Raw genomic sequence first — 15,059 nt, 5'->3', positions numbered from 1 at the left:
CAAGCCATGAATTGCCATCAACCACTGGAAGTGAGGAGGCCTGAAAGAGATTCTCCCTCAGAGCCTCCAGAAAGAAGCAGTCCTGCTGACACCTCATTTTTAGATTTGCCTCTGGAACTGTGAGAGAATTAATTTCTGTTGTTTTAAACCACCAGTTTTGTGATAATTTATTATGGCAGCTCTGGGAAACTTATACAAGAGCAAACTTTGAAAATTAAATCTTCAAGGGGCACCTGGATGGCTCAGTCAGTGTAGTGTCCAACTCGACTTCGGCTTAGGTCATGATCTCAGGACTGTGAGATCAAACCCCATGTTGGGCTCCACATAGGGCATGGAGCCTGCTTAAGAATCTCTCTCCCTCTCTTCCTGTCCCTTCCCTCAACCCATCTCTCTCTCTCTCTCTCAAACAAAAACTTAAAAAAAAAAAAAGAAGAAGAAAATAAATGTTGGTAAGGATGTGGAGAAATCGGAGCCCTTGTACATTGCTTGTGGGAATAAAAAGTGGTGTGTAATCACTGTGGAAAATGGTATGGTGGTTTCTCAAAACTTTTAACATAAAATTACCATAGGATCTAGTGCTTCCACTTCTGGGTATATATTCAAAAGGGATGGAAGCAGGAACTGGAACAGATATTTGTACAGCCGTATTCACAGCATCTTAATTCACAATGGCCAAAAGGTGAAAGCACCCCAAGCCGTCCACTAACAGATAAATGCATAAGCAAAAAGTGGCATATACATACTATGGAATATTATTCAACATTAAAAAAGAAGGAAATTCTGACACATAATACAGAATACAACCTGCATGGTTGAATCTTGAGAACATTATTCTAGGTGAAATAACCCAGACACAAAAGGACAAATACCATATGATTTCAATTATGTGAGGTACCTAGAGCTGTTAAATTCATAGAAACAGAAAGTAGAATGGTGGTTTCTGGGGGCTGGCAGGAATGGAGAATTATTATTTAATGGGTACGGAAGCCCTAGCTCCTCTCTTTGTAGGAGACAGATTTTGCTATGCAAATATACTGCACTTTGTAAACAAATTACCAAATTTTCACTTGTGGATATGATTTTAAAAGTAATTTTTTATATGGCAAGGTAAAACTAAGTTTGTATCATCAAGATAAAAGGAATCCAAAGAAGGAAAGAATTTTAATTATTTCAAAGTACAGCCTGTCTTTGCTTCTTTTTTATTTTGTCTCTCCAATTGTTTTTAAATTAGGCTAATTCCATCTTAGAGGGCTAAATACTTTCTTCTGTTTTCTAAGTTTTAAAAATGTTATTCCAAAAAGCCAATTAGAATGTACACTTTTAGAGTATGAGCTGTAGCTTTCTCTGTTGTGTGTATTGAGTCTAATGCTTCTTATCCACAGGAACCATAGTTTCAGATAGGGCTTAGTGAGATTTTAAAAGTCAGTTGTTTTCTCTGCATTTTCACAATCATGTCTAACTTTTTTTTTTTTCATGTCTAACATTTTTATAGCTAAAGAAGTGTCCTCTCGTACATACTCACCAAGATGTCCAGCAGTAAAAGGGAATGAGTCCCAGTGGATCCAGTACAGGGAGCACTGTTACGCATTTGACCAGGCATTGCACAGTTTCTCAGAAGCTGAACAGTTCTGTTCAAAACTTGGTGAGTTAAAATTTATTGATTTTCTTGGACTCAATAATTTAATCATTGGATTTTTTTCCCAAGGAAATTATTTGAAATAATGATTGTATTTTTGAAAATATTTTGGGAACATCTGGGTGACTCAGTCAATTAAGTGTCTGACTCTTGATTTCAGCTCAGGTTATGATCTCAGGGTTGTGGGATTGATCCCCACATTGGGCTCTGCTCAGCGGCAGTCTGCTTGAGAATCTCTCTCTTCCTCTTCCTCTGCCCCACCCACCAATGCATGCATTCTCTCTCTCTCAAATAAATAAATCTTCTTTAAAAACTTCTAAAACAGGGACGCCTGGGTGGCTCAGCAGTTGAGCACCTGCCTTTGGCCCAGGGTGTGATCCTGGAGTCCCAGGATTGAGTCCCACATCAGGCTCCCTGCATGAAGCCTGCTTCTCCCTCTGCCTGTGTCTCTGCCTCTCTCTCTCTCTCTCTCTCTCTCTCTCTGTGTCTCTCATGAATAAATAAATAAAATCTTTTTTAAAAAAATTTCTAAAACACTCCATATTTATAATAGCATTTTATAACCTATTTTCCCAGTGGTAGGGAAATGGTATTTTATGATATATGAGTTAAGTGGAATTTTGGAATAGCCATCATAAATGACCAATGTAAGAATAAGTATATGGAAAATAAAAGTAACTGGGAAGACGTAGAATAAAAAATTGCTAAGTGAACCATTATGTGAAAATGATAAATAAAATGGTCTAAATATAGCAAGATATGTTTAGATGAAGGGATTAGGACAAATTTTTTTTGTAAAAGTTAAACATTAAATACAAAATTATAGGTTTTTCCACTACGTAGTTATGAATAAGTAAGCTTACTTATGATGAAGCGTGGGTTATTCATCCATTCTGCAACTGAAATTGCCCACATCCTCTGAACAGTATAAGGAACAGGACTTTTTTATCTTCAGATTTAACTATTTTAGAAAGGGCAACAATGATTGGATCTCTCCCATGAGAAATTTACCTTGTAGTCAAACTGTGAGATGACTTCTAGGGAGACTACTGAGAATATTTCAAAGACCTGCATGCTTGAGTAACCACTTAGCAAGACTAAATGGCATTTATCTCATTTACCCTGCTAAACTGTTATGGGAGACATTTGGCTGATTTAGCAATCTCCTTGTTACTGCTTAACTATAGGATGGAAACTTTGGTGTGGGAGCTCTCATGTGTTATACATGTATACACACACACAAACACACACACACACAATGGGAACTATTGTGAGCTATACATGTTCTGAAAGTCAGAAGCATCTTGCTCCTACAGGAGAAAATAGAAAGTTTTACTGTCATTGTAGTGTAGGGGTTAAGCAGATAAGCCTGGGAGGCAGACAGGTCTAAGTTTTAAATCCCAACTCTTGCACTTACTATCTGAGTGCTATAGAAGTTACATTTTGCTTCTCTTTTCTCATCTAAACAGTGAGAATGAAAATAGTACTAATTTCAAAGGTTGGATTGTTATAGGAATGAATAAAATGAGATAATGTATGCAAATGTAGCACAGTGCCCTGCAAATAGTGAGCATTCAAATTATTCTTATTATTAGAAAAGATTGAGATTGGCTTTCTAATTTTATAACTGGCTAGCTGTGTAAACCTGACCAATTTATTTAATCTCCTTGAGCCTCTGTTTCCTCATTTGTAAAATAGCGATAATATCTTCCCCTACAGGATTATGTAATATTTAACAAGCACGTGCACACTGTAGTCTTCTATGAAGGAATAAAGGCTTGCCTTTGCCCTTCCAATGCTACAACCACAAAAGAAATGCTTTATATCAAGTGTGGATAGGCTTGTCACTGTTGAAAACTATTTGATTCCACTTAGGATTGATTTTCAAGTCTAGTTATTATTTTATTTCTATCCCTTGCCTGATGATGGCGATAATACTATTTTCTATGTGAGTTTAGGGCGATTTATCAAACTTCAAGAGTATTCAATTCCATACTATGTTTAGGAACTTATAATGGGCATAACCAAGTATGCCTATGTATAAAATAATATTAAAGGAGAGGCTAAGGCTCCCCAATATCCCAAAGCTTTTGTTTTCATTTTCTTTTTAATAAAAGCAAATTAAAAGCTGAGTTATTATACAGAAATGGTTGTTGAGAGCATGCTGAAATACATCTTTTTCTAATATTTTATTTATTTGTTTATGAGAGACACACACACACACACACACACAGAGAGAGAGGCAGAGACACAGGCAGAGGGAGAAGCAGGCTCCATGCAGGGAGCCCGACGTGGGACTTGATCCCAGGTCTCCAGGATCATGCCCTGGGATGAAGGCAGCACTAAGCTGCTGAGCCACCTGGGCTGCCCTGAAATACATCTTTCTATAATCACATACCCCACTTCTTATGGCTAGCTGTTCATACACAGTTGTCTCACTGGCAGGCAGTTCCAAGATCAAAATGTTTATCTGGTAAACATTTTGAAGAAACATAAAATTTTTCTAGGTAAAGTTTTAATCTAGAAATATTTCTAAAATTTTGGAATCTATTAATGCTATGCTTAAAAAAATCTGGCACAGATATCATATTTTCAAAATATTCTCTATGTAAAGCTTGAATTTCTCCATGATCTTGATCATGATAGATTTTTTTCAAATGGCTAGTTGAGAATAAGCCACTCCCCAAGTTTGCATAAACTAATTAGTTTAGGGTTTGTTTTCCTACAACAGATCATTCTGCAACCATTGTTACCATAGAGGATGAAGATGAGAATAAATTTGTGAGCAGACTGATGAGGGAAGATAATAATATTACCATGAGAGTTTGGCTTGGATTATCTCAACATTCTGCCGGTAAGTGGCACACACAGTGTACAAAGAGAGTTCCAGCTTGTCCTAAATACCAACTCAGCCTTTCTAAAGACTGTCAAGTGGTGGTTCTTATTGATAAATAAGTTATGTCTGCTGGCTGTTTTAGAGACTTATAAATTTCTAATGAATATGTGAGGGACTTATTAGTAATGATGGAAAACACTAATGAACTCAGGTTAACACTAATGAAATCAAGTTAAATCAACTAGGATGTTCTAGAAGCTTAAGATGCTTGGATCAACGACATATTTTTTTCTCCTAACCATGACTTACTTTCCTTAGAGTTGTAATGTCTATCACCAGTGTTTTTGTAGCTTATAACTGTTTTTCAAAAGGTTCTCTTCTTTGGTTCTCTTCCCTCTTGTAACATTTTTACCATAGAGAAAAATTAATTCTTAATGGTTATTTTGTTTTTCAAACAAGCTTAGTAAAATTGCAGAGAATTGGTTAAAAAAGATGTGTGGAAGAAATTTTCAAGGAACAATAATGGATTTATTTATTATTTAAATCCATTATTTTCAAGCAATAATGGATAAAAGATTTGAGTGAACTTGAAATTGATAAAGATTGAATTAAGAGTACACATTCAATAGAAGATAGGAAGTGTGTTTTACATTGTATAGCAAGTTGAATTCTAAATAATCGAGATAAATGTGAATTCCAAAATATTAAGTACTTGTCAAAAAGTGAATAGATTTAAAGTTGGTTGTCTAAATGAATTCTAAGTTGTGTTTACACTATTACCACAAGGCGGTGCTACCTCAGCTGGAAAATAAAAATGGAGTCATGGCGGGGAGACCCTCCTGGACCCTCTCCACCCTTCCTCCCCCAGCACGTCTCTAACCATAGGAGTTTTTAAATTCCGGGTAGGGGTGCTGATGGGGATTCAGGTCTTTAGAAATCTATCCCTCACACAATATGCACACACCCATGTGCAAGCATTCTGCACTTTAATCAAAACACCACATTTTATATCAGTGGTGTCTAATGGAACTTTCTGCAAAGATGGAAATGTTCTATTTCTGTGCCGTGTAACAGAGTAGTCACTAGCCATATATGGCTGTTGAGCACTTGAAATGTGACAAGTGTGGGGCAGCCCAGGTGGCTCAGCGGTTTAGCGCCACCTTCAGCCCAGGCCCTGATGCCACGTCAGGCTCCCTGCATGGAACCTGCTTCTCTCTCTGCCTCTGTCTCTGCCTCTTGGCTCTCTCTCTCTCTGTGTCTTTCATGAATAAATAAATAAAATCTTTAAAAAGAAAAGAAATGTGACAAGTGCAACTGAAGGACTGATTTTTTTTTTATTTTTTCACTTTTAATAAGCTTCATTTTATTTTTTAAAATTTTTAATATTTTATTTAAATTCAAGTTGCCAACATATAAGACCCAGTGCTCATCCCATCAAGTGAATAGGCTTCATTTTAAATAATGACATAGCACAGTTCTAGGTTCTAAGTGGTATGAGCCACATGCCATTTTACCTTAGAAATTTATAGGCAATAAACTTAATTTCTTTCTTTAGATCAGTCTTGGAATTGGCTGGATGGATCAAAAGTGACATTTGTCAAATGGGCAAATAAAAGTAAGAGTGATGGTGGAAAATGTAGCATTTTGCTAGCTTCAAATGAAACTTGGATAAAAGTTGAATGTTCCCATGGCTATGGAAGAGTTGTCTGCAGAGTTCCTCTGGGTAAGTATGGAACTTTTCCTTAAGAAATATTTTTGCAGAACCGGTCAGGAAATAAATGTGCAACTCAATTATGTGCAAAGTTTTGTACTTTGTCCTAAAGTCCTTATTTATTCCTTTAAGTGTGTCCAAAAAACTTGATGAAGCCATACAGAATCTTTCTCAGAAAAATAGATTGCAAGAGATAGAAATGCCAAGATGTCTAAGACTCCCAGATAAAACTACTAGACAGCTTAAAGTTTGTATAATTCTTTCCTAAGAAAGATAGAAGCTGCCAGAGTACTGGGGAGCCCATTTCTTTGAATATATTCTTAAGATGTATTTGATTCTATCAGTCAAATATGTAAAAGCTCAAAGGTCTAATTCTGTAGTTAGTGTGCTTCCTTTCTCCTCATTCCCATAAAACTCATGATTAACTTAGCACCAATGCAAAACTCAATTTAATTACTTAAAATTTCGTGGAAGGAACATCTAAAGGAAGTTGTAAATTAAACTTAGATTTCATCATGAATTGATACATAAAATAATCATAAAAATCTTACCTTAATTTCATTTCTGGAGAAAGGAGCTCTGAATGTTTCACAGAAATATTTCTGTAGATTTAGCATAAAAATATCCCTTTGGTGTATAAATATTAAAGATAAAACCCCAATGCTAGATGACTGGTTTCTGTACCAATATATCTATTCAGAATATATTCAGGGACATGGCTACTTTAAATTAGGTTATCAGGGAAGACATCTAAGAACAGGAGACTCTGAAGCTGAGATCTGAAACGCCAGCTAAGCAAAGATCAGGGGAGGCACTATGGGGAGAGCTACTGGTTATAACAAAGAGCCTACAGCAGCATGAGCTTGATGAGTGCTCAAGGAAGAGCTGGAAGGTAGGCAGGCACCAGACACCTAAGACTTTGGAAGCAAGGGTCAAGAGGTCAGATTCTATGCTGAGTGAAATGGAAAACAATTGGAATATTATGGGGGAAGCTGGGAAACAGGGTTAGGATGGCATAAACCAAGAGTTCCGTTTTAGCATTTTGAGCTGTCTATATGAAGAAGAGATACTCATATGGAATGTCAAGCATGCAGCTGGACATATGAGAGAGAAGAGAGGTCAGCGTAGAGTTAGTATTTAAAGCAAGAGGACAAATGAATCCATCTGGGCAGCATGCAAAGAAGGGGTCTGAGACAGCATTTGAAATTGAATAGCTAGGTGCTAAATGAAGTCATCCTAAAGTCTTAAATTTTCTTTAAAGCAAATAACACTTTACTTGGGCCTAGGTAAGTCAAACACAAAAATTTACAACTTGTAGCAATTTGCTATCAAAATAAGGTAATATATTGGAAATAATGTTCTCGAAGGAAGGGAAAGTAAGAATAAAGATAATACTCTAAATTCTTTAGAGAAAATTGCTAAAGCAATGAATAGGATTTGAATGAAAAGGAAAAGAGTTAAATTTGAAAACACTTGAATGTTTGATGATGATTTTGAATTCTGTGTTAATGCGCTATAAAACAATCAGCTATTTATTGTGTCTAATTTGTACAGAGTTTACACATGTGACATGCAGCCTAATGTATAAATCAGTAATGATGGCTTTTATATTCTCTCCTCCAATGTCAAACCTTTCCTTATTCCAGGCCCTGATTACAGAGGAATAGCTATCACATTTGCTGTGCTCAGTGTCTTAGCTTTCATCTGTGCACTGATTTGGTTCCTCTTCCAAAGGAACCGGTTGCACTGGGCAGGCTTCTCCTCAGTTCGATATGAACAAGGAATGAATGAAGATGAGATTATGCTTCCCACTTTCCATGACTAAATTCTTCTAAACGTTTGCTAATTTGCACTAATGTGTTGGGAAAATGAGCCATTTCAGATTTTCCCAGCGTCAGTATTTACTCTATCCTAAAGTAGACATCGTAAGTACTTTTACAGTTGTTTAATTGCTGTGCTGGTATCTACTGTGAATTATCCACAGAATGCCATGTTTAAAACTTTACTTAATAGAATGGAGAAGAACCGAAGCCAGAACTAAGGTCCAAATTATTTGCAAGGTAATAAATTTAACATGCATTTTCTCTGTAAGAATGTAGTTAGTAACTAGGATATGTATATGTGAATGGCATTTTAACACAACTGCTTAGAGACTTAAAATTGGCATGGTACTAGGTCATAAATCTACCATTTAGCTTAGGGGTGCCTGGGTGGCTCAGTCAGTCAAGTGTCTAACTCTTCATCTCAGCTCAGGTCTTGATCTCAGGACTGTGAGTTCAAGCCCTGCATTGGGCGCAATGCTAGGTATGGAGCCTACTTTGAATGAATGAATGAATGAATGAATGAATGAATGAATAAATAAATAATAAATATCCAGCCTAATGCAAAATTTGTACCTCAAGGTGAAAATATAACTGTATATATTATCAAAATTATTATTTTAAAAAAAACAGAAAATGAAAAAAAAAAGTTTCCTCTCCTCAAATTGTCATGCGGAAAAAAAACAAAAAAAACCCAAAATAGTCATTTGTAGCATTCAGAAGAAATTATTAAACAATGAGATTTTACTTTTTTACACAACAAAATAGTGCTTTTGGCAAGATGCTTCTTATACTGTTCCAAAGATATTTCATACCAAAATTCTTTAAATGCAAATATTTTGTTTTGTCATAGTTATTTATAAAACAATGGCTTTAAAGGAGATTTAGTACTTAACGTTTTCCTAAAGTGTAGGAACATTGTTTTTAGATTGATTTAGATGTACTTGCAGCAGTGTGATTTTTGTCTTGTGTACAGTTTATAACCCTTTCTTCTTAAAGGGAATCAGCTAAGGATATGAGTTCTTGAAAATTTCACAATTTTTATGCTTTATATAACATGTCAAATTTTGACTATGAAATTTCTGTTACTTTGTTGCCTTTTTCTGTGAGCTAAAGAGAAAAGGAGTCTATGAAGGAAATTGTACATCTTGCATTTGTAAAAATGAAAATTTTATAGTGAAACTCTAAACACTGTGATTACTACTAAAATATTTTAGATGATGAATGATTAAGGAAATGCTGTTTTGTGATTATGACTTTAAATTTTACCATCTAAAAAATATTTTTAATAATAGTTTCCATTGAACATGCTATATTCAGTGTTTATATTTATACTTTAAAATATTTTTGTATAATATTCATAGATTTATTTTAAGGTTTAGAGTATTTATACTATGATAAATGCTTAAAAATAATTTTCTGAGACAGTTTTAGTATAGTCTAAAACTATAGTACAGTTGTCCTGAAATATTTTTATTGAATTTGTTAGACTGTTCCTCTTGCCCTCTGATCTGTACAATTTTAATTGTTAAAGATTTTCTTCAAAGAACTAAACCAACTTATTGTGAAAAGTACAACTATACAGGGTACCTACCTGGCTGGCTCAGTCGGAAGAGTATCCAACTCTTGATCTCAGGATTGTGAGTTCAAGCCCCACACTGAGTACAGAGATTACTTAAGAAAATAATAAAGTAGTAAAATCTTTTTTTTTTAAAAAAAAGGACAGTTGTATATAATAGTGATGCTGTAATAAAGTTTTATTTTTTAAGTAAAAGTGTTGATCTTTGTTGAAAAAGTATCTCTATGTTGGGTTTTATTATGTTAGCATATAGTATAACAAAAAATAAAGTGTGCTGCTGTTGTAATTCAAGGTATCCTTTATTTAAAGAATAAATACAATTAGGGGTGCCTAAGTGGCTCAAGTGTCAAGTGTCGGTCAAGTGTCAGACTCTTGGTTTGGGCTCAGGTCATGATCTCAGGGTCATGAGATGGAGCTCTGTGTCAAGTTCCACTCTTAGCATGGAGTCTACTTGGGTTTCTCTCTGTCTCCTTCTCTGAAAATAAATAAATAAGTAAAATCATTTTTTAAAAAAGAAATAATCATCCTATACTCTGAATGTTTGATTTAAGTCTCTTTTTCAGGTGCCTTTGACTCAGCAATTCTTAGCAAGTCTTTTAACTATTGGATCAGCAGAAATCCCATCTATGGCCCATTTACTTCTCATTCTTGGTGCTTCTTCAGGAGATCCTCTCCCCATGTCCCAACCCAAAGCATTCATCAGCCACTAGGTCACTTATTTAGTTCCAGGCTCATATCTCTAACTCCCACTGGAAAATCTACATCAAAGTCCTTCTCAGTATGATCAGAACTGCCTGTATTGTGCTCCTTTTTCCCATTTCGCCTGTTGCTGTTGTGTCAGAACAACCAAAAACAGCCTTTTCCGGTCTTCTCTATCTAATCCAACCCCCACATGTGGTCTGACAAAATTGATCTCTCAAAACCAGGTCCTAAAAAAGCAAGAAGATATATCTAATGATCAGGTCCAGAGGACAAATGTAGAATTGATACCAATGATCACCCTCTTTTTCCTCCCTTTGCCCCACACACAGCATGTTCTCCTCCCAAGGATCCTAGGGCAAGATGTCACCATTATCTGGGAGTTCCCCTCTGCAAATGATTGCAGTAGTTTGGTAACCCCCAATCCTCATACCACTGCTGAGTTTATGTTAGAGAAAGACATTCAGATTCCTTTATCTTTGGTTCATTTAATCCTAAAACCCTTTTGAAGAAATGAAGACTTAATTGTTATTAGTTCAATAATTTTGTCTTGTTTAAGAAGACGAATTTTGACCAGATCTTAAAGACCTTTTTTTAATAGACCTCATGATCTATATACAAAGTTACATCTAATTCCTTGCATATTCTAACTTAAAACATTATTACAATATCTACATTTCACAAATTTAATATACGTGTATTTCTATTTTTTCTAAGCTAATCACAAGCAGAATTTTAGAAACTTTTTTTCCATTTCCTCCAACCAGTTCTACTTCTTATATTCTCTTTCAATCAATATGAAGACACCATACCCCTCTTCTCCCAAACTAGAAACTCAGAATTCATCCTCAGATCCTCTCTTTCTCATCTCTCTAATCCAACAATTCTGGCAGTTTTATCTCAGGCTTCTCAAAGAGTGGCTGTCTCCAATATCAACTGTCTTAATTCAGGCCTTTATCACTTTTTTTTTTCTCCCTGGATTATTTGTACCAGTCACTTCACTTGTCTTCCTCGTCAGCCTTTCCTCTTCATCCCATTTTTCCCAGTCCTGGGTCTACAGGAGCTGAAATAAAACAGAAGAGGGCTCACTTTGTGTTTTGATCTAAAGTTACCTAGCCCTCCTCCTTATTTCAGGCCGAAAGGAATCTCAGCAACGATCAGCCCAGGGACCTTTCCCAGGAACTTTATGTAGGCTGACGATCAGTCCTGGGAAGCCCAAGGGTTTAGGCTCCCTGGCCAAATAACCTTTTAATGCAATGTGTAAGACCAAGTCAACATTGCTCCAATTGCTAAACAACAGAGAAGCAAAGTCAGATAAAACTGGAGTCTAGAAATTAGGAAAACACTGGTGATCTAAGCCAGTGGAAATGTAGCTAGTGAAGCCAGAATCCAGGCTGAGCTTCAAAGTGAAAGAGAAACTAGGAAATGGGGAATATGATATTCTGGAAAGTGTGGTGGAGAAGGAAAGGACAGGGATTGGGTCACAGTTAGAGGGAGAAGAAGGGTTGAAGAAGTTGTTTTTGTTTTTTTTTTTTTTCTTTTTCCAAAGAAGGGGGAGGGGGAGAGATTCACAGGTTTAGAAGCTGAAAGGAAAGAAAACAAAACAAATCAAAACACCCCAAAGGTGGACAGAGAAAAGTTAATGATGCAGGGGAGAGAGAGAGAGAGTCATGGAAGATCTTGGGGAAGATGGAGGAGAGGGAAGAGTCTAAGTCCACAGAAAGAGGAACAGGGTTTGGATGGGTTGGGGAAGCCTGCCTTCTTCTCTAAGGCCACACAAGGAAGACCTGCATGGAAGAGAAGGGGAGAGCAGGTAAGTATTTGAAGATTTTTGTCTATACCTGATGGCCCCCCGTCTCTGTTGAGTAGAAGGCAAGGTCTTCTGCTGAGAAACATGAGTAGTAAATTGGGTCTCATCTTGAAGTGAGTAATAAAAAATGTGAAATACTTGATCAGAGGAATAGGGGAAGACAATGACCAAGACAAATAAAAAGATCACAGAAAAGGCATCCAGGGCCCAGATGAAATTAAAGCCATATATTTATACTGACAACCACCAGGAAAATGGATTGGTTTCTTCTACCTGTCCTTAGTTACATCAGTAAAGTTGAACAACAGGAGTCTGTAAAGAAGAAGAGACCTCATCCTCAAAAAAATTAAACATGGAAGGCAGCCCCGGTGGCCCAGCGGTTTAGCGCCGCCTTTGGCCCAGGGCCTGATCTTGGAAACCTGGGATCGAGTCCCATGTCAGGCTCCCTGCATGGAGCCTGCTTCTCCCTCTGCCTGTGTCTCTGCCTCTCTCTCTCTGTCTCTCATGAATAAATAAATTTTTTAAAATCCTAAAAAAAAATTAAACGTGGAATTTACCAGCCAAGATACCAAAGCTGGTATCTTTTACCAGCTGGCTCAGTTGGTGCAGCATGCAACTCTTGATCTGGTGGTCATGGGTTCAAGCCCAATGTTAGGGCTCAAGAAACCATATGATCCAGCAATCCTGCCTCTGGGTGTATATTCAAAGGAAATGAGAACAAGATCTTGAAGGGATATCTGCACTCCCCTGTTCACTGCAGTGTTATTTACAATAGTCAAGACGTAGAAGCTTAAATATCTGTCGATGGATGAATGAGTAAACAAAACTTTATGTATATACATATATCTCACATACATACACAATGGAATATTATTTAGCCATGAGCAAGAAGGAACCTGCCATGTGTGACAATGTGGATGAACCTTGAGAGCATTATAGTAAGTGAAATAATATCACAAGAAAAAAACTATTTTTAAGTAAAAAATTTATGATTATAATGGCAATGGATGTTAACTAAACTTACGGTGATCATTTCATAATAAATACAAATATCGAATCTATATATTATACACCTGAAATTAATATGTTATTTGTCAATTTATATCTCAATACAAAAAAAAAGTAAGAGAAAGGCAAATGCTGTGTGATATCACTCATATATGAAGTAAAAAAACAGCTAGACTAAGGCACCTGGGTGGTTCAGTGGTTGAGCATTTGCCTTTGGCTCGGGTCATGATCCCAGGGTCCTGGGATCGAGTTCCACATTAGGCTCCCCGCAGGGAGCCTGCTTCTGTCTGTGTCTATGTCTCTACCTCTCTCTGTGTCTCTCATGAATAAATAAAATCTTAAAAAAAAAACGCAGCTGAACTCATAGAAAAAGAGAGTAAAGTTGTGTTTACTAAGGGCTTGGGGGTGGAGGAAATGGGGAGGTGTTGGACCAAGGGTACAAAGTTCCAGTTATAGGATGAATAAGTTCAAAGGATCTAACATGCAGCATAGTGATTATAGCTAATAATACTGTATTATGTTTTTAAGGTTCTTCCATGTTTTTAACAACCTGACAGTTCATTTTTTTTTAATGCCGAATTTCATTGTATGGATGTACCACAGTTTGTCCATCACCTTGTAGAGGACATCTTGGTTGCTTGCAGGTGTTAGCAACTGTGAATAAAGCTACTATAAACAAACGTATGCAATTTTTTGATATAAGTTATCAATTTGTTAAGGTAAATACCAAGAAGCACAATTGTTGAATTATATGGTAGGAAAATATTTAGTTTCGTAAGAAGCTGCCAAACTGTCTTCGGAAGTGCTTGTACCATTTTTGCATTTCCATCAGCACTGAATGAGAGAGTTCCTTTTGCTCCTCCTCTTCTTCAACATTTGGTGTTGTCAGTATTTTGGATTTTAGTCATTCTAATAGGTGTATAGTGATATCTTATTTTAGTTTTCAATTCTTTAGTAACATATAATGTGTGTTTCCATATGCTTTTTGCCATCTGTAGATCTTTAGCGAGGTATCTATTTAGATCATTTGTATGTTTTTTTTTAAATTGAGTTCCTGAGTTTTTGTTGAATTTAGACTCCATTTTAAAGTGCTCTTTCGGGATCCCTGGGTGGCGCAGCGGTTTGGCGCCTGCCTTTGGCCCAGGGTGCGATCCTGGAAACCCGGGATCGAATCCCACGTCGGGCTCCCGGTGCATGGAGCCTGCTTCTCCCTCTGCCTGTGTCTCTGCCTCTCTCTCTCTCTCACTGTGACTATCATAAATAAATAAAAATTAAAAAAATAAATAAAGTGCTCTTTCACTAACGATATGAGGTCTTACTTGACCCTGTTTTGTGTATTGTGTTGTCTGGTTCCAGATGCCCTCCTCAGTCAATTTACAGTCCTTTATACATATATATTATAACAAGCATAGTTATAGCAGAGCATAGTTTTGGGTTTTTTTCCCCCCTTAAACAACAGAGCCTTATTGTGTTACATTTCTGGAGGCCAGAAGTTCCAGATCATGGTATGGGCAGAATTGGTTCCTTCCAAGAACTGTGCAAGCATAGTTTAAAGACCCTTAATCCAGAAAGCTGGTAACAAAAGTTGTCTGAGGGGGGAACCTGGGTGGCTCAGCAGGTTAAGTGTCTGACTTCAGCTCAGGTCATGATTTCTGGGTCCTGGGATGGAGTCCCCAGGGGGTTCCATGCTCAGGGAGGAGTCTGCTTGCCCGCAGCCCACTCGGGTTCTCTCCTTCTCTCGAATATAAATAAAATGAAATCTTAAAAAAAGGTGGAGGGGGGGAATCTACTCCACTGGGAGGATTCTTTGACACGGAGATTTCTGACCATTAGATGCAAAGAAGGACCGACAGACACTGTAGCGAAGTGATCAAATGAGCGTCACCAATATGAGGCCAAGGGACATGGTGTCTGTCCTGGGCAGGGGGCGTCACTTCCGCGGTACTCTCGCCAAACAAAC

General features: G+C 37.0%; 1 protein-coding gene across 1 annotated transcript in view; it reads left to right on the top strand.

The window, feature by feature from the left end:
* Nucleotides 1–15,059, top strand: part of CD302 (CD302 molecule) — a 126,747-nt gene that overhangs the window by 80,397 nt on the left and 31,291 nt on the right. Inside the window, 3 exon segments of the mRNA XM_038584628.1 lie at nt 1,493–1,642; nt 4,368–4,490; nt 6,028–6,195. Coding sequence (XP_038440556.1) covers nt 1,493–1,642; nt 4,368–4,490; nt 6,028–6,195 — 441 coding nt within the window.

The sequence above is a fragment of the Canis lupus genome, chromosome 36 (genome assembly GCF_011100685.1).
Source record: "Canis lupus familiaris isolate Mischka breed German Shepherd chromosome 36, alternate assembly UU_Cfam_GSD_1.0, whole genome shotgun sequence".
NCBI lineage: Eukaryota > Metazoa > Chordata > Mammalia > Carnivora > Canidae > Canis > Canis lupus.
The sequence above is the reverse complement of the archived record's forward strand: the minus strand, read 5'-3'. Positions and strand labels throughout refer to the sequence as shown.